Source organism: Thermobia domestica, chromosome 14, assembly GCF_964235325.1.
Source record: "Thermobia domestica chromosome 14, izTheDome1.hap1.1, whole genome shotgun sequence".
NCBI classification, from domain to species: domain Eukaryota; kingdom Metazoa; phylum Arthropoda; class Insecta; order Zygentoma; family Lepismatidae; genus Thermobia; species Thermobia domestica.
The window spans coordinates 44,313,501-44,333,764 of NC_137467.1; the positions used below are offsets into that span (position 1 = coordinate 44,313,501).

Sequence of the window (20,264 nt, forward strand, 5' to 3'; positions counted from 1 at the left end):
TGGGCCCGCAAGAAAGGATGGATGTTCTGGAGAGCAAGACTAAAGAAGCGGATCATGTCTTCGACTGTAACGGGTTCTCGAAGAGAATTATGCGGAGGCACTGGCGTATCTGGTGTACGTAAAGGCACTACTAGGTCGGGTTTAGTAGGCTCTGCTTGAGGTTTGGCCTTACATTTGTAGCTATAGGTAGGATGTGCATCATGGCAGGTGTTGCAATTTGGTGGCGCTGCTCCGTTAGGGCAATCTTTAGTAAGATGGTTTTGACCACAGTAACCACATTTAGAGGTATTCGGACAGTTAGGTGTCAGGTGCTGGTTATAAACCTGGCACTTTTCACATCGAATCGGAAGAGGTGGAGGTGTACGAGACGGTTCTACTTTATGGCGGTGTTTAAATATGTAGGCACCATATTGTAATAAATGGTCAATAGCTTGCTGTTCGTTTGTCAGAACTCGAACTAGATAGGTCGGACCAGTATTGTTGCGTATACGAATACATTTTTGAATGTTCACGCCTTCAGCAGCAAGTTCTTCTTCCACTTCCGAGTCAGTTATCTCGGGATCGACACCCTTGATGACGACGGATAACAGCGGTGGTTTCCTTGGTGGTGGACCTTGCGTCTGGCGTTTCGGTTGTAAGACAGTAATGTTTGCATTCTTGCCAAAGATCTCAAAGGAAGCCTTGTTGCGAACGTGTCTATGAAAATCTGGGTTCTTGGACTTGAGAATGACACCATTGTTAGTGAAACGAATCTCTGTTATTTCCAATCGTGGTACGTATTTAACAAGTTGTTGAAAAATATGCTTTGAATTCTTGAATTTTGTATCAAAGTTTGTGAGAAGGAAATTATAAATTTGATCGCGAGATGGAAGTGGTGTAGGGTCGGAGCTTGTTGAAGGTTGGATGTCCATACGCAAGTCCTGGTCATCATCAGTATTAACATTGGCCGCCTCAGGAGCAGACCCCGAACGGGGACGCTTATCAACTGACTTATCGGAGGTATCCGATTCCCGCCTAGTACGCCTACGTTGATCCCTAGGCTGGGGAACTACAGGTGGTAGCCTATGCATTGGGCCAGCGGCCCTACAAAGTGATGGAGATAAATGTAAATGAATAGGTGATGTTCGGAACCAGCCAGCAAGAAATGAAATGAAATGAAATGAAATGAAATGAAGTGAAATGAGAACAAAAATACAGGTTTTAACCCTCCAAAAGGCGTATAGACCTTTTGTCCACCCTGTAAAAAGCGTATTTGCACCGATCTCAGAAATACGTATTGCAATACTTCGTCATCGGAAGGTACAATAACTGCTTTAAGACAGGTTAGGCTTAACCCAAAGTAAGTATGTCTGACAGTTAATGTAATGTCCAATGATATAATAATTATTTGTTGCAACAAAGACTTCGGGCTACACGGTAAAACGCATTCCTAATTGAAAGCTTTCTAAGTGCCTACATTTAACAAATTTACTCGTTCATGTTTACTTTTCCTCTCCAACTATCCTAAACTTTGCGTACCATGTTTCTGTGCAATTATTCGAGTACTTTCTTACACACAATAGTCTCGTAGGCAGTGGCATCTATTAGACCACGACGCAAAATTTCAAAGTCAGACGCACTCGCCAATCCAAAAATGATAATCGCCAGTATCTCTCACGTACAAATTTTGAGAATTCTCCCCTCCCCCATGGCATTTGGTTTTACAAAGAAAGAAAAAAAAAATACATCTCTCTCGTTAATGCGCCAGGAGGCAAACCATTTGATTTTGGTGGGAAGGTAGGGGCGAAATATAACGTTGTGATCATTTCATTTTCCATGTCCGTTGTGAAGACTTCACATTCCGTGTTTTCCCTCACTCAGTGACAATTATTTTCATGCGAAACAGAAACTGCGGAGCCCTATGAGTTTAGGCAGAAACCATTCCTACTGAGCATTGGTCGCCAGCTCTAAATTTCAGGTCGGGAGACTGGAAATTCTGCGCCCTGTATTAGACTGACTATTTACTATTAGGAGCTAGCCAGAAGTAAGTAAACACTAGAAGATTTAAAGCAGAAATGAGTTGAAGTAAGGGAAACGTAATCGTTTTGTGTGACATTTAAGAATTGAATCGTAGAATATGTTGTAGAAATGAGGAATGCGAAATGCTGTAGAGATTATACGTACTTGCCGAAGGCGCACATAAGAGAATATGAATAGAATGATGCAAGTAGTTAGCCGTAAGCTAAGCTAACCTAATCTAACTTAATATTTACAGAAATAAGCGAAATTGTAACTTTTTCTTTTTTTTTGAAAACTGTGCTGCCATCCTACAACTAGACAAAGGTCCTATTAGGAATTAGCGTCACGCACTGGAACGTTGGAAGTTCATTGTAAAGAATTTTAATTGTCCTCAATTTGTTTATACAACAAACGTAATTGATGTAATTGATTATACAACTAATGTTACAAATATCTTAAAGAAGTTAGTATAACATTCCAATATATCGTGACCCAGAGATTCACATATTTCTGTTTGATAATTAAGATACTAATAAAAAATGCGCGGTTAATTTTGCATTGTCTACAAATTGGGGCCGCGGTGGCTCAGTGATGGGGTGTTCACCTCTGGTGCATGGAGTCCTTGGTTCGTTACTAATAAAATGCACGGTTAATTTTGCATTGTTTACACATTGGAGGCCGCGGTGGCTCAGTGGTGGGGCACTCAGCCCTGGTGCATATAGTACTTCGCTCGTTTCCAGCACGAGCCCAGTGAACCTTGTGGTGGACAAACACCTTGTCGTGGGTTTTCTCGGAGTTCTCCCGTTTCCTCCCACTTTGTTCATTCCACCATTTTATTCATTTCTCATAATCACCATCTTCTTTAGCCTACATGGCATAACTGTGGGACGTAAAACTTAAAGATTTCATTTCATACCTACACATTGTTAAGGGTTTACATCGTAGATGAGGAAAATTGCCGGGATCAGTGGTATGGTTTTGTTATCAAGCTCTTGTGTAGGTAAGATAATGTGGTGGAGGCCATGCAGTGTTTCGGATCTCACGTTAATAACAAGTCCCAAGTAATATAACTTCTGTATTACATGAAGAAGTGAAACACAAACTCTCAGCTGAAACACAACGAACAAAGTTCCAAACAATGCTGCTTTCCATAAATAAAATGTTAAATAGTTCCAACCGAGAAGTTGATGAGAGATTCTTCGTTATACGATGTTTCCAGTTCGATTCCTGTACGCAACAGTGAGTGTTAGACAAGACGTCTTCAACAGAAACAGATATACCTACGTTTTTCAAGATGAAGTAGGGCTCTGCCACACTGAGAGAGAGAGAGAGAGAGAGAGAGAGAGAGAGAAGAGCTGATTTGTAGTCTAGAAAATCCATAGAGGCTAAATGTAAAAGGATTCTCTATCGCACAACACATTTTCTGTACCAGGCTAAGTATAGTCTTGTTGCTTACCCAGGATTCATTTGTACAGTCACAAATAGACGGAAATCATATGTGTCCTCCATCTGGACGTGCAGGATACAGAAGATCGTGGTTATATTCTGTGATAAACATAACCGTTTTGTGATTTCCCTTCTGGTTGGAGGAAAATAACTGAGAACAAGCAGCATCTAGAAAATTTGTATGGAACATTCTCACAATGGAGTACGTATGTATGCACTGTATAGACTGGCTTGGCTTCAACGCGGTACAGAAAATCTGCTTCACAACACAGATTGCCCTAGCAGGAACAGCGCCAGGAAAGGCACTTGTAGATGAAGGTGTTCGAACTCATGAGGTCGGCGCTTATGAGTTCGAAACTCACGCTCACTCGACCTCACCCTCGCGAAGTGAGCGTGAGGTTGAGTAAGCGCGAGTTCCAAATTATGTTGTGAGTCTCGAGTGTACTGCGCATGATGTTAGTTTGGCAGTGTGAGCATGAGGACAAGTGTGTGTGATATCAAAAGAATGTCGAATGAGCATGAGGTCGAATAAGCGTGAGGTTGAAATGATATCGTGAGCGAGGGTTTGAGTGATCTTAGTTCAAAGTGGCACCTTTGTGTAGCCGGAATCAACAGATTTTCTTTGTATGTTCGATTTTTATTTCATTGCAATAGAAACATACGTTTTTTCGAGATGAAACAGAGTTCTTTTAACAGAAATAAATACATTTTCAAGACATTCACAACACTTTTTTTCTTTTTAGAAAGCCAGAAAATAGTGATACTGTGAACTAATGAGCCGACCATGCATTTGTACGTGTACCATCTTGTGTGGATTAGTGTAACATTAGGAAGTCCTGCAGTTTAGTTAACATTAAGGCACTACTACGATATTATGTTATAGTTTTATTTTCTTCTATAATATCAGAAATTCAGATAGCTTAAGATTATGGTACTTACAAACACAAGCAGGGCCAAATCCATTCAAACTTGTGGGAAGGGCAGGGTGCCTAAAATAAATAAAAATCCTTACAATAAATGTTTGATAATTAACAATATTTTACTTTTATTCCATGTAAAATAGATAATTGTGGGGTATGGCAACAATGGCAGCTCTAGAAAGTAAAAACTAAGGGTGCAGCCACAACCCAGACTATGACAGGCAGTGGCGTATTTACGATTTTGTTTCGGGAGGGGCTTTGCTAACTTTCGGGGGGGGGCTTTGCCTGGAAATGTGAAAATTCTGCAAGATATTTAATTTACTTTACTATACTAAGTAAGATTTCGGGGGGGGCTTAAGACCGGAAGCCACCCCCCTAAATACGCCACTGATGACAGGTATATCTTGAGTTTACTATGAACTTTCAAAAAATATAAATAATATCTTTATTTATTTTTGTCACTCAAAAAACTGACGGGCTAGGCCCCCGGCCCTTGGCTAAGTCCGACACTATTTCGCAATCAATGTCTCCACCTAGTGAACACGGTGTTGCCTAGAACTAAAGAATTACACAATATATGTTATCGCGTTTTAATATAGGGTCCTATTATGTTATAACGAATACTGCTATTGAGACAAGGTAAGTTAGGTGAAAGCTACATATAGAAATGACATGAAATCTTTCAGTTTAGGTCCCACGATTATGAGCTTTAGACTAAGGGAGACGGTTAAGTAAGGCAAGGAATTTAGTAGAATTATAATGTGGGAGGAAAGGGAGTATCCCAAGAAAACCTACAGACACGAGGAAATTAGCAATTTGCATATAAATTAGCAGTTTGATATAAAGTGAAAGTTTAAACCGGAACTTGTGAGGTCTCTTTGTAATCCAGCTCTTGTGGACATAACTAGTGAAAGGGAGATGATCCACATACTGTGACGATTGATCTTGCATAATAGTAGGTGCACCCGGAAGTCATCATGTCCTTTAGATAACCTTGGTGTTGTTGTTTCGGAAAGATTATCAGGGCGTCTACTACAATTCAAAAATGAAATTTCGTGACTTTTTCCTGACGGTTTCTTAAAATTTCCTACATTCAAAAACTATAACAGTACCTATATTCTTTAGCACTTATCTTTACCTTATTCCTACTTTCAAAGGCTGTTCCCTGGAGGGGTAAAAACTTGATGTCACATCACTTTCAGTATATTCACTGTATATAGTCTCTTTTGTTCGGTAACTAACCAACAGCAAACAGGCTCACATATCCAATAATCTTAAAATTATGTATCTAAATACACATGATGCACATATATTGACAAATCCTTAGTAATTCTTTAAAAATATCACACTGATTGTAAACAGTTGTACTGATGGATTCTCTCTCTCTCTAAGTTGGCTAATATTGTTTCATCCTTTCTTGAGCTTTTTCGATCTTCTTTTTGCGGCAGTTGAATAAACTGGTTAGATGTATAGGTGGTTTCGAGATGCAATTTGTATCGCCACTGCTCAATGATGCCAGCTGAAGGAAAAGCTCAAGAGTAAATTAGATCAAATTTTCATGCATGCGATAGAAGCGTACTTTACTTGCGATTTGGTAGCCTCTAAAGCCGCCCAAAGATATTTTTGGCGGTGAATTCTAACGTTTTATACAACAAAATTTTCCAATCTCTACTTATATTTGTACGGATAAAAAAATCGTGGCCCAAAAGCTAAATTTTGTGACTTTTTCTTGACTTTCGTGACCATTTTTTAATTTCGTGACTTTATCGTGACTTTCGTGACCGATAGACACCTGATTATGACCATTTCTAGATGAAATTAAGGAAAACACTCAAAAATATTTCTTTGATAACAGATGAGACGAGTCATTTACAAAATTTAAGAGACGAGACGAGAAAACCTTATTTATCGTCTCGTCTCGTCTCGTGGGGAATACTAATTTCTACAAAATCAAAGAACTTAGCTCATCGACTTGAAGCACAAACGATGCAATGAGTGTCATTGGTTAGTGCTTCGTTTGTGCACGAAACCCATCGTTTGTGTTTTATTTTTTCCGGAGATATAAGCGGAAAATTGGTACGGGGCCAAGTTGACGCTGGTCCCTTATCAGGTTTTCGCTCATATCTAATAAAACTAATAAGGCACAAACGATGGGATTTCATGCATAATCGAGGACAATGATCCATTAACCAATGGTACTAATTCCATCGTTTGTGCTTCAGATGTGGGAGAAATGCAAACACTTTATTTCGAAAGAAATAGCAAAAAATTGTATCCAGTTTCCAACTCCGTTTTCAGTTTTTTGGCTTATAACTCAGAAAGTATTGAAGCCCAAGCGATGGGGTTTCATGCACAAACGAGCACAAACGATGCACTAACGAAGGGTACTAATTTCATCGTTTATGCTTGAAGTCGGGGGTCTAGCGTGAACTTGGACCCCTTACCAGTTTTTCGCTTATGTCTCCGGAACTAATAAAGTACAAACGGTGGGGTTTTGAGCACAAACTATGCACTAACCAAGAACACTATTTCTATCGTTTGTGCTCCAAGTCAGAGGCCAAGTTCACACCTCGAAATAATCGCAATTGATGCTTTTTTGTTTACATGCTAACACTGATCTATCGCAATGCCAGGTTTCCTCTCTGATACTTGTTCTCTCCGTTTGGTTTACCGGGAAGGAGTGCATCACGTTGTGACGTCATAGAGCAATCAATTCAAAGGGACTGCTTCACTTACATGATCGAAAAGAACATTTTCTTATTATCATGCCAGAACCTTAATTAAAAACTGGATTTAAAGCAATTACAAAACTGTAATCAGGAGTATGATATACAAAAATTTAATGTTAAACAAACAATGTTATAAGCCGGCGAACTGATAACGTCCACAACGAAATGTTTACTCAAAATCATTGTCGTATTTTAGATTGTATGTTTATCACAAGAAGGGTCATAAGGTACTCGTTATCACTATAGAATGACTTTTTTCAAAGAACTGATAAAAATAAGATTAAATGTAACACATGTGATTAAATAAACATGAACAATGGATGCCAAGTTTTTTGTGTGTATATGTACAAACACATACACAAGCATAACATACGTATAATTCATGGAAATAAAATAAGAAACGCATTAAACTGAGGAACCACAATTCAAGGAATGCTTAAATGAATCTACAGTAACCGTGATAAGCAGATCAGATAGATAGAATATTGTAAGGTGTTAAATTTATTTTAACACAAACATTGTAGCTAAATGTAAGAAAGAATACTATTCGCGCTCATCATAGCTGGAAACCAGGTAAGTGCATAGATTAGTCTCTCCTCATTTAGATTTTAATAATTAACTCACTGTGGTAGGATCGTTTAAACGTAACCGCAAAACCGGAGACCCCCTTTATTTACGGGGCTCAGGTAATTTTATGGTTTAAAGAAAGCAAGTACATACAGGGTGGAAACAAAGTCCTGCTACCCCTGAAAATAAGAAACAATCCAATAAATATACGTAAATAACTACATGGAAAGAACTGAATGATATGAACAACAATGCTTTCGAGAAGTTTTATTAAGATAGGAGACATTAAGTGTCCAAATGATCAGTCTGTCGACCGTTATTCTCACGATAAAGAATGATACGCCGCCATGTTGTTCTGTGCAACATTTTATAGAGCATTGCAATTGTAACTTGAGTGAAAGCTTGTTTCATAACTTCTGTCAGTTCGGCAGTGGTATTTTAACGTTTTTTTTTTTTTTTTGCAACGACGCCCTTTATGAACTCCCATAGTTCTTAGGAAACCGAACTCGGGTTTTGAAAAGTTTCAAAAACCGGTTTTCGCATAAACAGGTTTAAGTTTCCCCCAAACCGGTCCGGTTTTTGCCGAAACCGATTATCGGTTTTCTCCAAAACCGGTTCGGTTTTTCACTGGATCAGGTTCGGTTTTCTTCAAAACGGTTCTGGTTTTCTGCACAATCGGTTCCGGTTTTCTCCAAAACTGGTTTCAGTTTTTCCAAACCTGGTACTATTTCTGACCTGAATAGTGCTTCGTTGTTCTCCGGAAACCGATTCCGTTTCCACAGAAATAGTTTTATGCTTTTTCTTAAACAGTTTTCACCGAAACCAGTTTCGGTGAAACCCGAACCGTTTTTTGAGAAAACCAAAGCGGGTTTCGGTGAAAAACAACCGGTTTTTGGAGAAAACCGAATCAGTTTTTGAAAAAAAACTAAAACCGGTTTCGGTGAAATCCTGAACAGTTTTTAGAGAAAACCGAAATTCCGGTTTTTCGGATTTCAGGTTTTCTACAAACCAGTGTCCGGTTTTTTAAAAATAAAAACCGGGTTTTCCTATCCCTAATAAGAACTCGTGTCGGTTTGTAACTTACATTGAGGTACTTATAAATATAAAATACAAACTCTAACATACTCCACTCCAGAAGCTTAACTTAACCTAACCCAACCTAACATACCATCCCTTTATTCTACCTTAGCAGACTTTGATTTAACCTACGCTATTGTATTTTATTTTATGCAACTTTACCTTAGCACATGTTGGTGCGTAATTTTTTGCACCAGAATGTGTTTTCATTACATGCCAGTTTGCATGGATATTATGAATCTGTACGCAATTATTTGGGCATACACCAGGAAAATATAACAGTTCACACTTTCTTGCGAAATCATTTTGAGCACTTCAACACTTCAACAGCCACAAACGTACAACTTAGAGCTCACTTTGCATTAATGTAAAATTTTATTTAAATACTCACTTTAAACCTTAAATTTTCTTTTCAGAAACATAATGCCTGCACCCAATCCAATTCTATTGTTTCAATTGAACTCACGAATTGCTGCTAGCGTTGTTAGACAAGTCATTCGTCAACAATCAACTGTTAGTGCTTCTGCCGTAAATCAAACTGCTGAAGTCATAGGAACAGCTGAAGAATGGGAGAGCGCTAGACCTTTCGAGGAGATACCAGGACCCAAACCTTTGCCTATAATAGGATCCATTCATAAATTTCTTCCTAAAATTGGTAAGTAAACTTCTATATGTTTATAAAGGTAGTACCGTACCCGCCTCGGTTTCGGAGAAAATGTCCCCTCGTTCCAACATGGCTCTGTCGGGACTTCAAAATATCCCAACATTTTATGTTTACTGACGAATTTAGTGATTGACAACTATAACTTCTTTTCGAATTTAGTGTCCACATTATTACACAAATGCTTCAAAGCAAGAGTGAAATCTCGTAACGAAATCTCAGAAACAAGTTTGTAAGATATACCTTCACATAGGCAGTGCCGAATTTAGGTTCGATGAGGACCTAAGCTATTCAGAAGGTCCCTTTATACGTCAAACTTTAGGGGCCATTTATACGTCAGGGCCGAATTTAGGTTTGATGAGACCCTAAGCTATTCAAAAGATCCCTTTATACGTCAAACTTTAGGGCCCATTTATACGTCAGGGCCGAATTTAGGTTTGATGAGACCCTAAACTATTCAAAAGATCCCTTTATAGTCAAACTTTAGGGGCCATTTATACGTCAGGGCCGAATTTAGGTTTGATGAGACCCTAAGCTATTCAAAAGATCCCTTTATACGTCAAACTTTAGGGCCCATTTTTACGTCAGGGCCGAATTTAGGTTTGATGAGACCCTAAGCTATTCAAAAGGTCCCTTTATACGTCAAACTTTAGGGGCCATTTATACGTCAGGGCCGAATTTAGGTTTGATGAGACCCTAAGCTATACAAAAGATCCCTTTATAGTCAAACTTTAGGGGCCTTTTATACGCCAGGGCCGAATTTAGGTTTGATGAGACCCTAAGCTATTCAAAAGATCCCTTTATACGTCAAACTTTAGGGCCCATTTTTACGTCAGGGCGGAATTTAGGTTTGATGAGACCCTAAGCTATTTAAAAGGTCCCTTTATACGTCAAACTTTAGGGGCCATTTATACGTCAGGGCCGAATTTAGGTTTGATGAGACCCTAAGCTATTCAAAAGATCCCTTTATACGTCAAACTTTAGGGCCCATTTTTACGTCAGGGCCGAAGTTAGGTTTGATGAGACCCTAAGCTATTCAAAAGGTCCCTTTATACGTCAAACTTTAGGGGCCATTTATACGTCAGGGCCGAATTTAGGTTTGATGAGACCCTAAGCTATACAAAAGATCCCTTTATAGTCAAACTTTAGGGGCCTTTTATACGCCAGGGCCGAATTTAGGTTTGATGAGACCATAAGCTATTGAAAAGATCCCTTTATACGTCAAACTTTAGGGGCCCTTTATACGTCAGGGCCGAATTTAGGTTTGATGAGACCCTAAGCTATTCAAAAGATCCCTTTATACGTCAAACTTTAGGGGCCATTTATACGCCAGGGCCGAATTTAGGTTTGATGAGACCCTAAGCCATTCAAAAGGGCCCTTTATACGTCAAACTTTAGGGGCCTTTTATACGTCAGGGCCGAATTTAGGTTTGATGAGACCCTAAGCCATTCAAAAGGGCCCTTTATACGTCAAAATTTAGGGGCCCTTTATACGTCAGGCTTTCTTTCTCAGCGAAAAATGTGGCCGTTTTTTAGGTTTGAATACATGCTATATGGTAATTTATGGTCCTAATGGGTATCTAAATGGAAAAAAGGGCCCGTTAGAAGCAGGGTTGGGAAACGGGTACCGTACTCCATTATAAGCGGGGCTGGATAACAGAGGTTCATTAAAAGTGGGACTGAGAAATAGAGGCCTATTACTTGCTTCATAAAAGCCTAGTACATAACAATATAAAACGTTGCACGTCCATTTTATCTTATTTGCTTTTTCTTAATATTTCGAAATACCTTACAATAAGTTTTTTCTTTAAATTGTTTAGAGCCCCCATGTGAGTGGGGCCCTAAGCTATAGCTTGTTAAGCTTATACGTAAATCCGACACTGCACATAGTTTACATACTATTTAAATTGCAACTAGTGCTCTCAACGGGTCGGGTCGGGTCGGGTTGAAGACCGACCCGACCCGACCCGTGACCCGAATTGACTGACCCGACCCGACTGACCCGAACCGTGATCCGAACTGATTGACTCGACCCGACAACCCGACCCGAGCTGACCCGACTGACCCGACCCGATAACCCGACCCGAGTGACCCGACCCGAGCTGACCCGATTGACCCGACCCGACAACCCGACCCGAGTGACCCGACCCGATAACCCGACCCGATCTGACCCGACTGACCCGACCCGACAACCCGACCCGAATAACCCGACCCGACAACCCGACCCGACCTGACCCGACTGACCCGACCCGACAACCCGACCCGAGTGACCCGACCCGATAACCCGACCCGAGCTGACCCGACTGACCCGACCCGACAACCCGACCCGAGTTGACCTGACCCGACCCGACCCGTAACCCGACCCGAGCTGACCCGATCCGAGTCGGGTCGGGTCGGGTCACGGGTCGGGTCGGGTCAACCCGATCCGTTTGAGAGCACTATGGTCACAACACTGGGTGAACACCAAAATGCACTCCCATTTGGAATTGAACCCGGACCACGTGTACCGAAGTCTTACACGTTAACCACTAGCTAGATCAAGCGGGGATTTGTATATGCATCTTAATGAATATTTGGCACTTTTGAGGTTTGGTTATTTCTTTTTATAACTGATACCAATGTTTGACGTGGGAGAAATTTATTTTTATTTTTATTTTTTTTTATTTATTTATTTTTATTTTATTTTTTTCCTTTAGTTCTATGTGACGAAATTTTTCTTCAAGGTCAGTGTTCTCACCTGCTGGGACGGCAGGGCGTCTTCTCGGAAGGCAGTAGCAAGAGTCTCTTGGCGGAGACAAAAGGAAATCGTTTAACTACAATGATAAGGGTTGAGGAAACAGGAGAACACCTGTGATTTTTTCCAACCGTTCAACTTTCATTCCAAAATAGGTTCTTATGATTTTACAGTATATATAGTTGCACGTAAGAAGATACATAATATGAATTTAAAAATACAGGTTGATATTTAATTATAAAGTACTAATTTTATTTCATCACTTTCAGCCCAACAAATGAAATTCAAACAATTCGCTCCCTAGGTCTTGGTCATCAATACTGCGTCTTATTCTTTGTTTTGCAGTCAAGTCTTGGTCCTGTATTTCGTAGTCTTGGTGATATTTCATGCTATACAAGAGCCAAGAATGCTCACCTCATCGGTACAAATGAAGACCAAGTGTGATTTTGATTATGGTATTTCATACAATACGGAAAGCTAGAAAATACGCTCATCGCTACTTGGTGATCACCAAAACAAGGCCAAGAGCAAGATTACTATGCAATTCGTCTTGCATATCCAATCTTTATCTTGTTCTTGTATCGATGTCCTTGGGCTTGGTGAAATAAAATGAAATATTCACTTTAAGCAGGGGTGTAGCCAGCAGGTTCGTGTAGGAAGGGCCCGTCGTTTTTGAGGGGGGGGGCGGCTACAATGTACAAAGCAAAAAATGTGTTGCTGCTAGTGTTTTTCAGGCCTAAAAGAAAGGAAAATTTTGGTTTCCTTCTGGAAAACTAAAAACACAATTTTATCTTATTTATTATTATTATTATTATTATTATTATTATTATTATTATTATTATTATTATTATTATTATTATTATTATTATTATTATTATTATTATTATTATCCATAAATTATATTCAAGATAGTTTTTTTATGCTTAATCAAAAACTACTGCCCGGGACCAAACGCTATACTTTTGTGCATAACTATAAAGATAACCAGAAAGTTCTGTCCCTTTTCGTGGAGGTCTGTGTTCAATTGGACCGTGAGTTGAATGCGAGTGGAGATAAGGCGAACGTCAGTTGTTAGTGTAAGTATATCCAACATACTACCTGGTTGTGGCAATTCAGATACACAGTGAACTTGCGTAAAGACAGAGGGAACATGGGACATCCACAGAGCGTCATAAGAGCATGTATGCTGAACGAGTTCAAATGGAGGTCAAACGCCGTTGTAGCGGGACAGAAAATATGCCAGGCCTTTGTTGAGGGTGTCGTGACGACGCGGACAGTGCAGCGATGGTTTTACCAGTTTAAGGACGATGACCAAACACCCGAAAACACCACATGCCAGAAGACCAACACATGTACGTACAAAGAGGAACTGGGACTACAATTCAGTGTGTGGAGAAACCATTCGGCAGCACATCCATCAAGTTGGGAAGCACTACAAGTTGGGTCTCACATGTTTTGACTCCGGGCCAGAAGGCAACGCGGCAGTCGCATGGGTTTATTTACTGTTTCGGAGCCATTTCTGGACAGGGCGTTGACATGTGATAAAAAGTGGGTCCTATACGAAGCTCCACGGCGCCGTCATTATTGGTTAGCATCCCATGAACCGATTTCAAAACAGCCGAAACCAGCACTGTACCAGAAGAAGGTCCTTCTGTGTGTTTGGTGCATCGTGCATCGGGAACTGCTACCAGCTGGTCAGAGTATCAATGCAACTGTGTAGTGTCAGCAGTTGAGCTGTGCTCAACAAAAACTCAAAACTCTGGAGCCATCACTTCTGAATTGCAAATAGGTCCTCGTTTACGGGACAACGCTAAGTCCCACGTGGCTAGGATGACTCAGGACACCATTCTCCGCCTTGGATGGGAAACAATATTGCAACCACTATATTCCCCTGGTATTGCACCGTCCGATTATTACCTGTTCCATTCTTTGGACAATCACCTTAGAGGCCGCCAATTCAAATCCCTAGTAAAAGTCCAAAATGCACCTGATACCTTCTTCGTTTCACGGCCCACCAACTTCTACCGCGATGAATTCCATGGCCTTCTAGAACGTTTTCAGAAGGTCGTCGATGTTGATGGGGACTATTTTTGATCTTCCAGGTTAGGTGACGTATCGATGTTCGAAGGTGGTGGGTGAAAAAGCAACAAAACTTTTCTTGGTTACCTTTTTATTTAAATTTAAGACCTTGTATACAGAACCTATGTACACGAGATTGATTTTCTTTAAATTTCACTTAATTTCTTTATAGTTTCCTGACAAAAATATTTATTTATTATTCGTGACTAAAAAAAAAAAAACAATTATTTTATTACACTGAGTAGAAATAAAAGAGAGCGAATGAAATCCAAACTGAATAAAAACATTGTTTCTCACCAAATTTTCCATTCTCTGTCTTTTAAAATACTTGTTAAAGCATATAAAAATATAATGTACTTACAAATCAGTTTAGTACCTTTGTTTTATGGATACCTTGTTAAAATGTTTGTCTTTAAACTGTCAAATATAAATCGCAGTAAATTGTGTAATCTGCTGTCACAAAAATGTATCCTATTATTCGATCGGTATGGAAAAACAATATTTCTCCATACTATTTTACCGTAAATTATTAATTGTCAATAACTTTGTTACTTTTAAATGAAGGAAGCGAGATAATTTTACTATGATGTTTTTAAAGCTGGTCATTTGGGGGGGGGGAATCCATTTGGGGGGCCTGGACCCGATGGCCCCCCTTTGGCTACACCCCTGAGTTTAAGGTCCCTCGATTCTGCTTCGAGGCTAAGGGATATGGTGACCATGAGAAATGAATGAAATGGTGGAATGAAGAAAGTGGGAGGAAACAGGAGAACCCAGAGTAAACCCACTACACGGCGTTTCTCCACCACAAAGCCTACTTAACACAAGCTGGGATCGAACCATGGACACCATGCACCAGAGATGAATTCTCTACCACTGAGCTACCGCGGCCCTGCTTGGGCTTGGTCGTCCATATCCAATCTTTCTTTTGGCCTTGCTTAAACAACTTCTAGTTTTGTTCTAAATCCAGACTACATATTGGCGTAGATATTAATATTACAGTCGATTGATATTAATATTACAGTCGATTGGTAAAATCAATCTTCCACATTTAAAAATTAAAGTACACACAAGTACAAAAATAAGCATTTACCATAAAAACACTAGCTGCAAGTGTTCAAAATACATTTATGGCTTCTATAAAATCAATTGAAAATTGCTATTTTTAATTAGGCAGCTAGTGTAAAACAGCAGTTTTCGACTCCAGCCGAGTTTAAGCTCAACCTAAACTTAGTTGACCAAAGTGAACTGACCCGACTGACCCGACCCGACAACCCGACCCGACTGACCCGACTGACCCGACAACCCGACCCGACTGACCCGACCCGATAACCCGACCCGACTGACCCGACCCGACAACCCGACCCGAGTGACCCGACCCGATAACCCGACCCGAGCTGACCCGACTGACCCGACCCGACAACCCGACCCGAGCTGACCTGACCCGACCCGACCCGTAACCCGACCCGAGCTGACCCGACCCGACTCGGGTCGGGTCGGGTCACGGGTCGGGTCGGGTCAACCCGACCCGTTTGAGAGCACTAATTGCAACATCGCTCTCCACTTAGGCCTATATTAGGTACTTTATTACACAAAAAGGCCAACTGGTTAGGGATGGTATCGAGACGAGACGAGACGAGACTTTGTACAGTCTCGGTCTCGTCTCGGTTGATAAATAACGGTCTCGGTCTCGGTCTCGTCTCGAGTAAAAAATCACCGTCTCGGTCTCGGTCTCGTCTCGGTCAACAGATGCTTGTCTCGATCTCGGTCTCGGTCTCGAGTACCAAGTCTCGGTCTCGTCTCGAAAGTCTCGAAATAAATAATGTGAAATAAAATAGTGAAAGTATTATTCTCGTATAGTCTGTCGTTTCCGCTTATTTTTTCCTTTCACTTTGACTTAGAATTATGATATGGTGTACCTCTTCATAGCTAATTTGCTAGTGCTAATGCTTTCCATGTGTGTATTCCATGATCAGTGGGTATATCACCCTAAACCCTAATAGTAACCCATATTTCACTTTCAGCAATAAACTTTGTCTCATATAGCCTCAGTACTGCCTATACAATTAAACTCTATTAAATTAACTCCAGTACTATACAGTAGTTTATTTCCTTCCTTTGGATCAGAATTGTTCAATACCTCCTAACGGATAACGCAACACATAGCAGCACGAATGTAGGTCTATTAAATCGTACCGAAATTAAAATTTTACAATTTCTCATTTATTATTTAATACATTCTGCATTGACTGTCATTTTAAAAACAGAATATAACGTTCATTATCTTAACAAATAGGGTAAACGCGAAATACTACAATATACGTATTTTGTTTCAAATTGATGAAATGCTTTATTACCGTTTCACATCTCCGTGTTTAATTGACACTTTATAACACGAACATCCTGAACCTTGTTGTGGGAGCTACTACACTCATCTTTGCTACGTGAGGTCTCGAGTTGGGTCACAAAACAAGTTAGATTCAAAGTCCGATGTTTCGCATAGTTCGCGTCTCATTTTAAGTGCATTCTGTTTCTTATACAAGTTCATAAGGTCGTAATGCATTACGTAAGCACATATCCAGTGCCGTAGCATATATTAATCTTATTCCTGAGCTCTCAACGGTGCATGTAATCTTTATTCGAGAAAACTAATAGTGCGTTCATTACGTTGAAATTTTATATTGATTGAAAATTACTTGCGAAACTTGAACATACATATTATATAAGTATATAGGTAATTCGAGTTATCTGTATCTATTTTTTCTCATTCGCCAAAACAAATGATTCTCAACTTTCTAGTTTTCTTTTGTATTAATTTTCGTAGTTTTGCTGCAACATGATGGATTGAATAGTCAAATATATTTTTTTCGCTCTACGACTTTCATTAAATTTTGGATCCATTTTTACCCTACCTAGTAAAAGTAATATATATATATATATGTGTGTGTGTGTGTGAACTTTAGAGGTAGACTATGCTAAGTCACTTTTTGGTTGAAATTGAGTTAACAATACTGTTTTAATAGACTATGTTCTTCTAGTGGTGTAATAATGTAAGTCTGAAAGCATCTTACTACTTTGTAACTACTTAATAAGTTTCAAAAACAGCACTATAGGTCTTAGTTGAAAAACCGGTTTTTCTCTTCTCTAAAATTACGACATTATGACTTGGTTTAGTTTACCTCCGAGGTCCAGATTTAATAAAATCATCATCATCATCATAATCAACTATTATCAATCCATTGCTGGATGAAGGTCTTTTCAAGTCTTCTCCAACAACTATCTAACTTGGGCAATTCTTTTCCAGGTTACTTCTCAGTGGTGCTTGATTTCGTGACACCTTCTTATATGCGGAGGTTTCCTAGACTGTTTTTGTCTCGTGGTATCCACTCTAGAATTGTTTCCGTCCGTCGATCATTATTTCTTCTTGCAATACGTGCAGCACATCTTCCAGCTCATATTAAATTATTTCATTGGCACCATCAGTATTCATTTCTATATATTTGGGCTACAAATAGTTCGAATTCGCTACTTTCGGAGCACAGACACACTACTTTTTAATCTTCGAATCTGGCAACACTGACTGACTGATTTAAATCAACACAATGTGAGGACCCCCATTTAGTCTAGCGGCTAGCACGCTTGATTTCGGTTCGCGTGGTCCCGAGTTCGATTTCCGGTAGGGGTAAAGTTGAACGACCGAAGTGGTTCGGATTCCACTATAATCATTAGCTCCACGTCTCCTTTAGTCGCCCTAGCATAACTGTAGGACGTTAAACTAAAACGAAACAAAACACGAATGAACACTGTGTATTACTAACTGTAAGTCCTTGAATAATTGCATATAGCTATATAGTATGGATCGAGTTTGAGGTGGTCGGTGGTCAAACTAAAACAAGTGAAATGTAATTAGGGTGTAATTATAACTTTTAATTAAGCACGGTCTTAATATAAAGTGTACACCAGGCCTAAGGCTTAGGGGGAGCAACTAGTGTTACTGAAAATTTATCAGTTACATTTAAATTCAGTTACAAGTTGCATTTACATGTATTGCTGGAACGAAGACTTAAACATTAACATTATAAGTAGCTATGACTATGAAAAACGTCGTCTCTTGAAAGCATTCTTGCACCATAAAACAAATTACGAGTAATTCTAAAATATTTTGCAGCTTATCTACGTTATTTGCACATATTTAGAATAATATTTAGCAATATATTTAAGTGGGCAACACTGCTTAAAAGAATGTAACTGCGACTTGTAATTAAAACCACCAAAATTATAACATTATTGTTGTAATGTTATAGAAGCAAAGGAAAGCAATAATCATTATAAAAATTTAATACAAATATGTAATTTTAAGCAGTATACAATCACTACCAATGTGTTTGGATATCTGAAATGATTTGAAATAACAATTGTTGTAAATGGCGTTATAAGCATTTAAGTCTTTTGGAAGCATCTACGTGATGAGACGTGATAAGTCAGCGCGTTTTCGAAGTAAAGTCTTTAGAAACATTTAAATTTCCCGTTTCTTGTAACTGTTCCTTCATTCATTCGAAATATATTATTCCATGATCATAGTATTTGACGCTGATACAGTTCATGCGCATTGCACCGGCTATGCCATTTGAGTTATTAGAGATCTCCAAAATGTTGATGTTAGTGATATTGTGTTGTCCTTTGTTACACTAAATAATGGATGGGCTATTGTAGTTTTGTTAAATAACTAAATTAGAAATATGTAATACTTTACGTAGCGCAATTTGAGAAAATACAACTTCATTTTGCTTTAGCAACATTGGGGCCACGGTGGCTCAGTGGTAGAGCGTTCGCCTCTGGTGCTTGGGGTCCCGGGTTCGATCCCAACCCCCTCCAAATGAACTTTGTGGTGGACAAACACCGTGTGCGTGGGTTTTCTCGGGGTTCTCCCGTTTCCTCTCACTTTCTTCATTCCACCATTTCATTCATTACTCATCATCACCGCCTCCTTTAGCCTAACCGGCATAAGCGTGGGACGTAAAACTCAAAGATTTCATTTCATTTTCTTTAGCAACATTGCTCGTTTATCTAGTGGTATTGCAGAAGAATTTCCCAACTTGGTACAAAATTTCAGCATTTATATATATATATATATATATATATATATATATATATATATATATATATATATATATATATATATATATATATATATATATATATATATATACCGCAGACCCTAGGAAAGGGCTATAGGGACTATAGGCCCCTCTTAACGCTCAGGTATACACTGGATAAAATGGGCTTCAATCTTACTTTCTTTACACTGGATAAAGCGGCAAACCATGGTTTAGCCCCTCCCTTGATCATATACTGGGTCCGCGGCTGTATATATATATATATATATATATATATATATATATATATATATATATATATATATATAGAATGGCACATTTTAATCTTTCCACGGAGATATCTCGAAAACGGTTAAACATAAATGAACCGAACAAAAACTCAAATAGGAAATGCCATGGGGCACACCGAATGGTGTTATCGCGGCGCCTCCCGGGGCCGCCCTTCATGGGGTCCCAGGGCCAAACTTTAAAATTTTAAATGGAAACATGGGGCGAGTAATACCTCGTTCCATAGATCTTTAAAAAGTAAAAAGCGTTGTAGCAAAAGATTTTTTATATCTGTTACCGTATTCAAGATGGCCGCCAAGACATGGTGCCTGTATCAGATAAAACGTTCAGTACCACTAGACCTCTAATATGAAAATAGTTGGAGATAAATGAACAGAATAAAACTCGTATAGGAAAGCACAGAGGGTATTTATCATTTCACGGCTGGAGTATAATGCAACGGAGAAAAAGATTATTAAAATGTAATTGACATGATGCAAAAGAGGAAATGATAGAAAATTATCTTTCCGATCTCTGTCCGTAAGTAGGTGAAGCGGGAATGAATGGTAAAATCTCAAATGAGAACCTCACTTTTATTTGCAATAGATATGGTTTGTCTGAAACACTTGTGTGTACAAATGACTGGTACTATAATGAATAAAAATAAACTGA

The 20,264-nt window shown here is 39.3% G+C and overlaps 1 protein-coding gene across 2 annotated transcripts in view; it reads left to right on the forward strand.

The window, feature by feature from the left end:
- The window catches only part of LOC145669660 (putative cytochrome P450 49a1), a 104,832-nt gene that overhangs the window by 7,773 nt on the left and 76,795 nt on the right, over positions 1–20,264 (forward strand). Inside the window, exons 1-2 of one of the 2 annotated variants that reach the window (XM_081737915.1) lie at positions 7,455–7,666; positions 9,154–9,392. In XM_081737915.1, the coding sequence (XP_081594041.1) occupies positions 9,161–9,392 (232 nt within the window). In that variant the 5' untranslated portion in view covers positions 7,455–7,666; positions 9,154–9,160. Of the gene's footprint in view, positions 1–7,454; positions 7,667–9,153; positions 9,393–20,264 lie in introns of those variants that run through there. The other variant, XM_081737914.1, reaches the window with a different exon arrangement.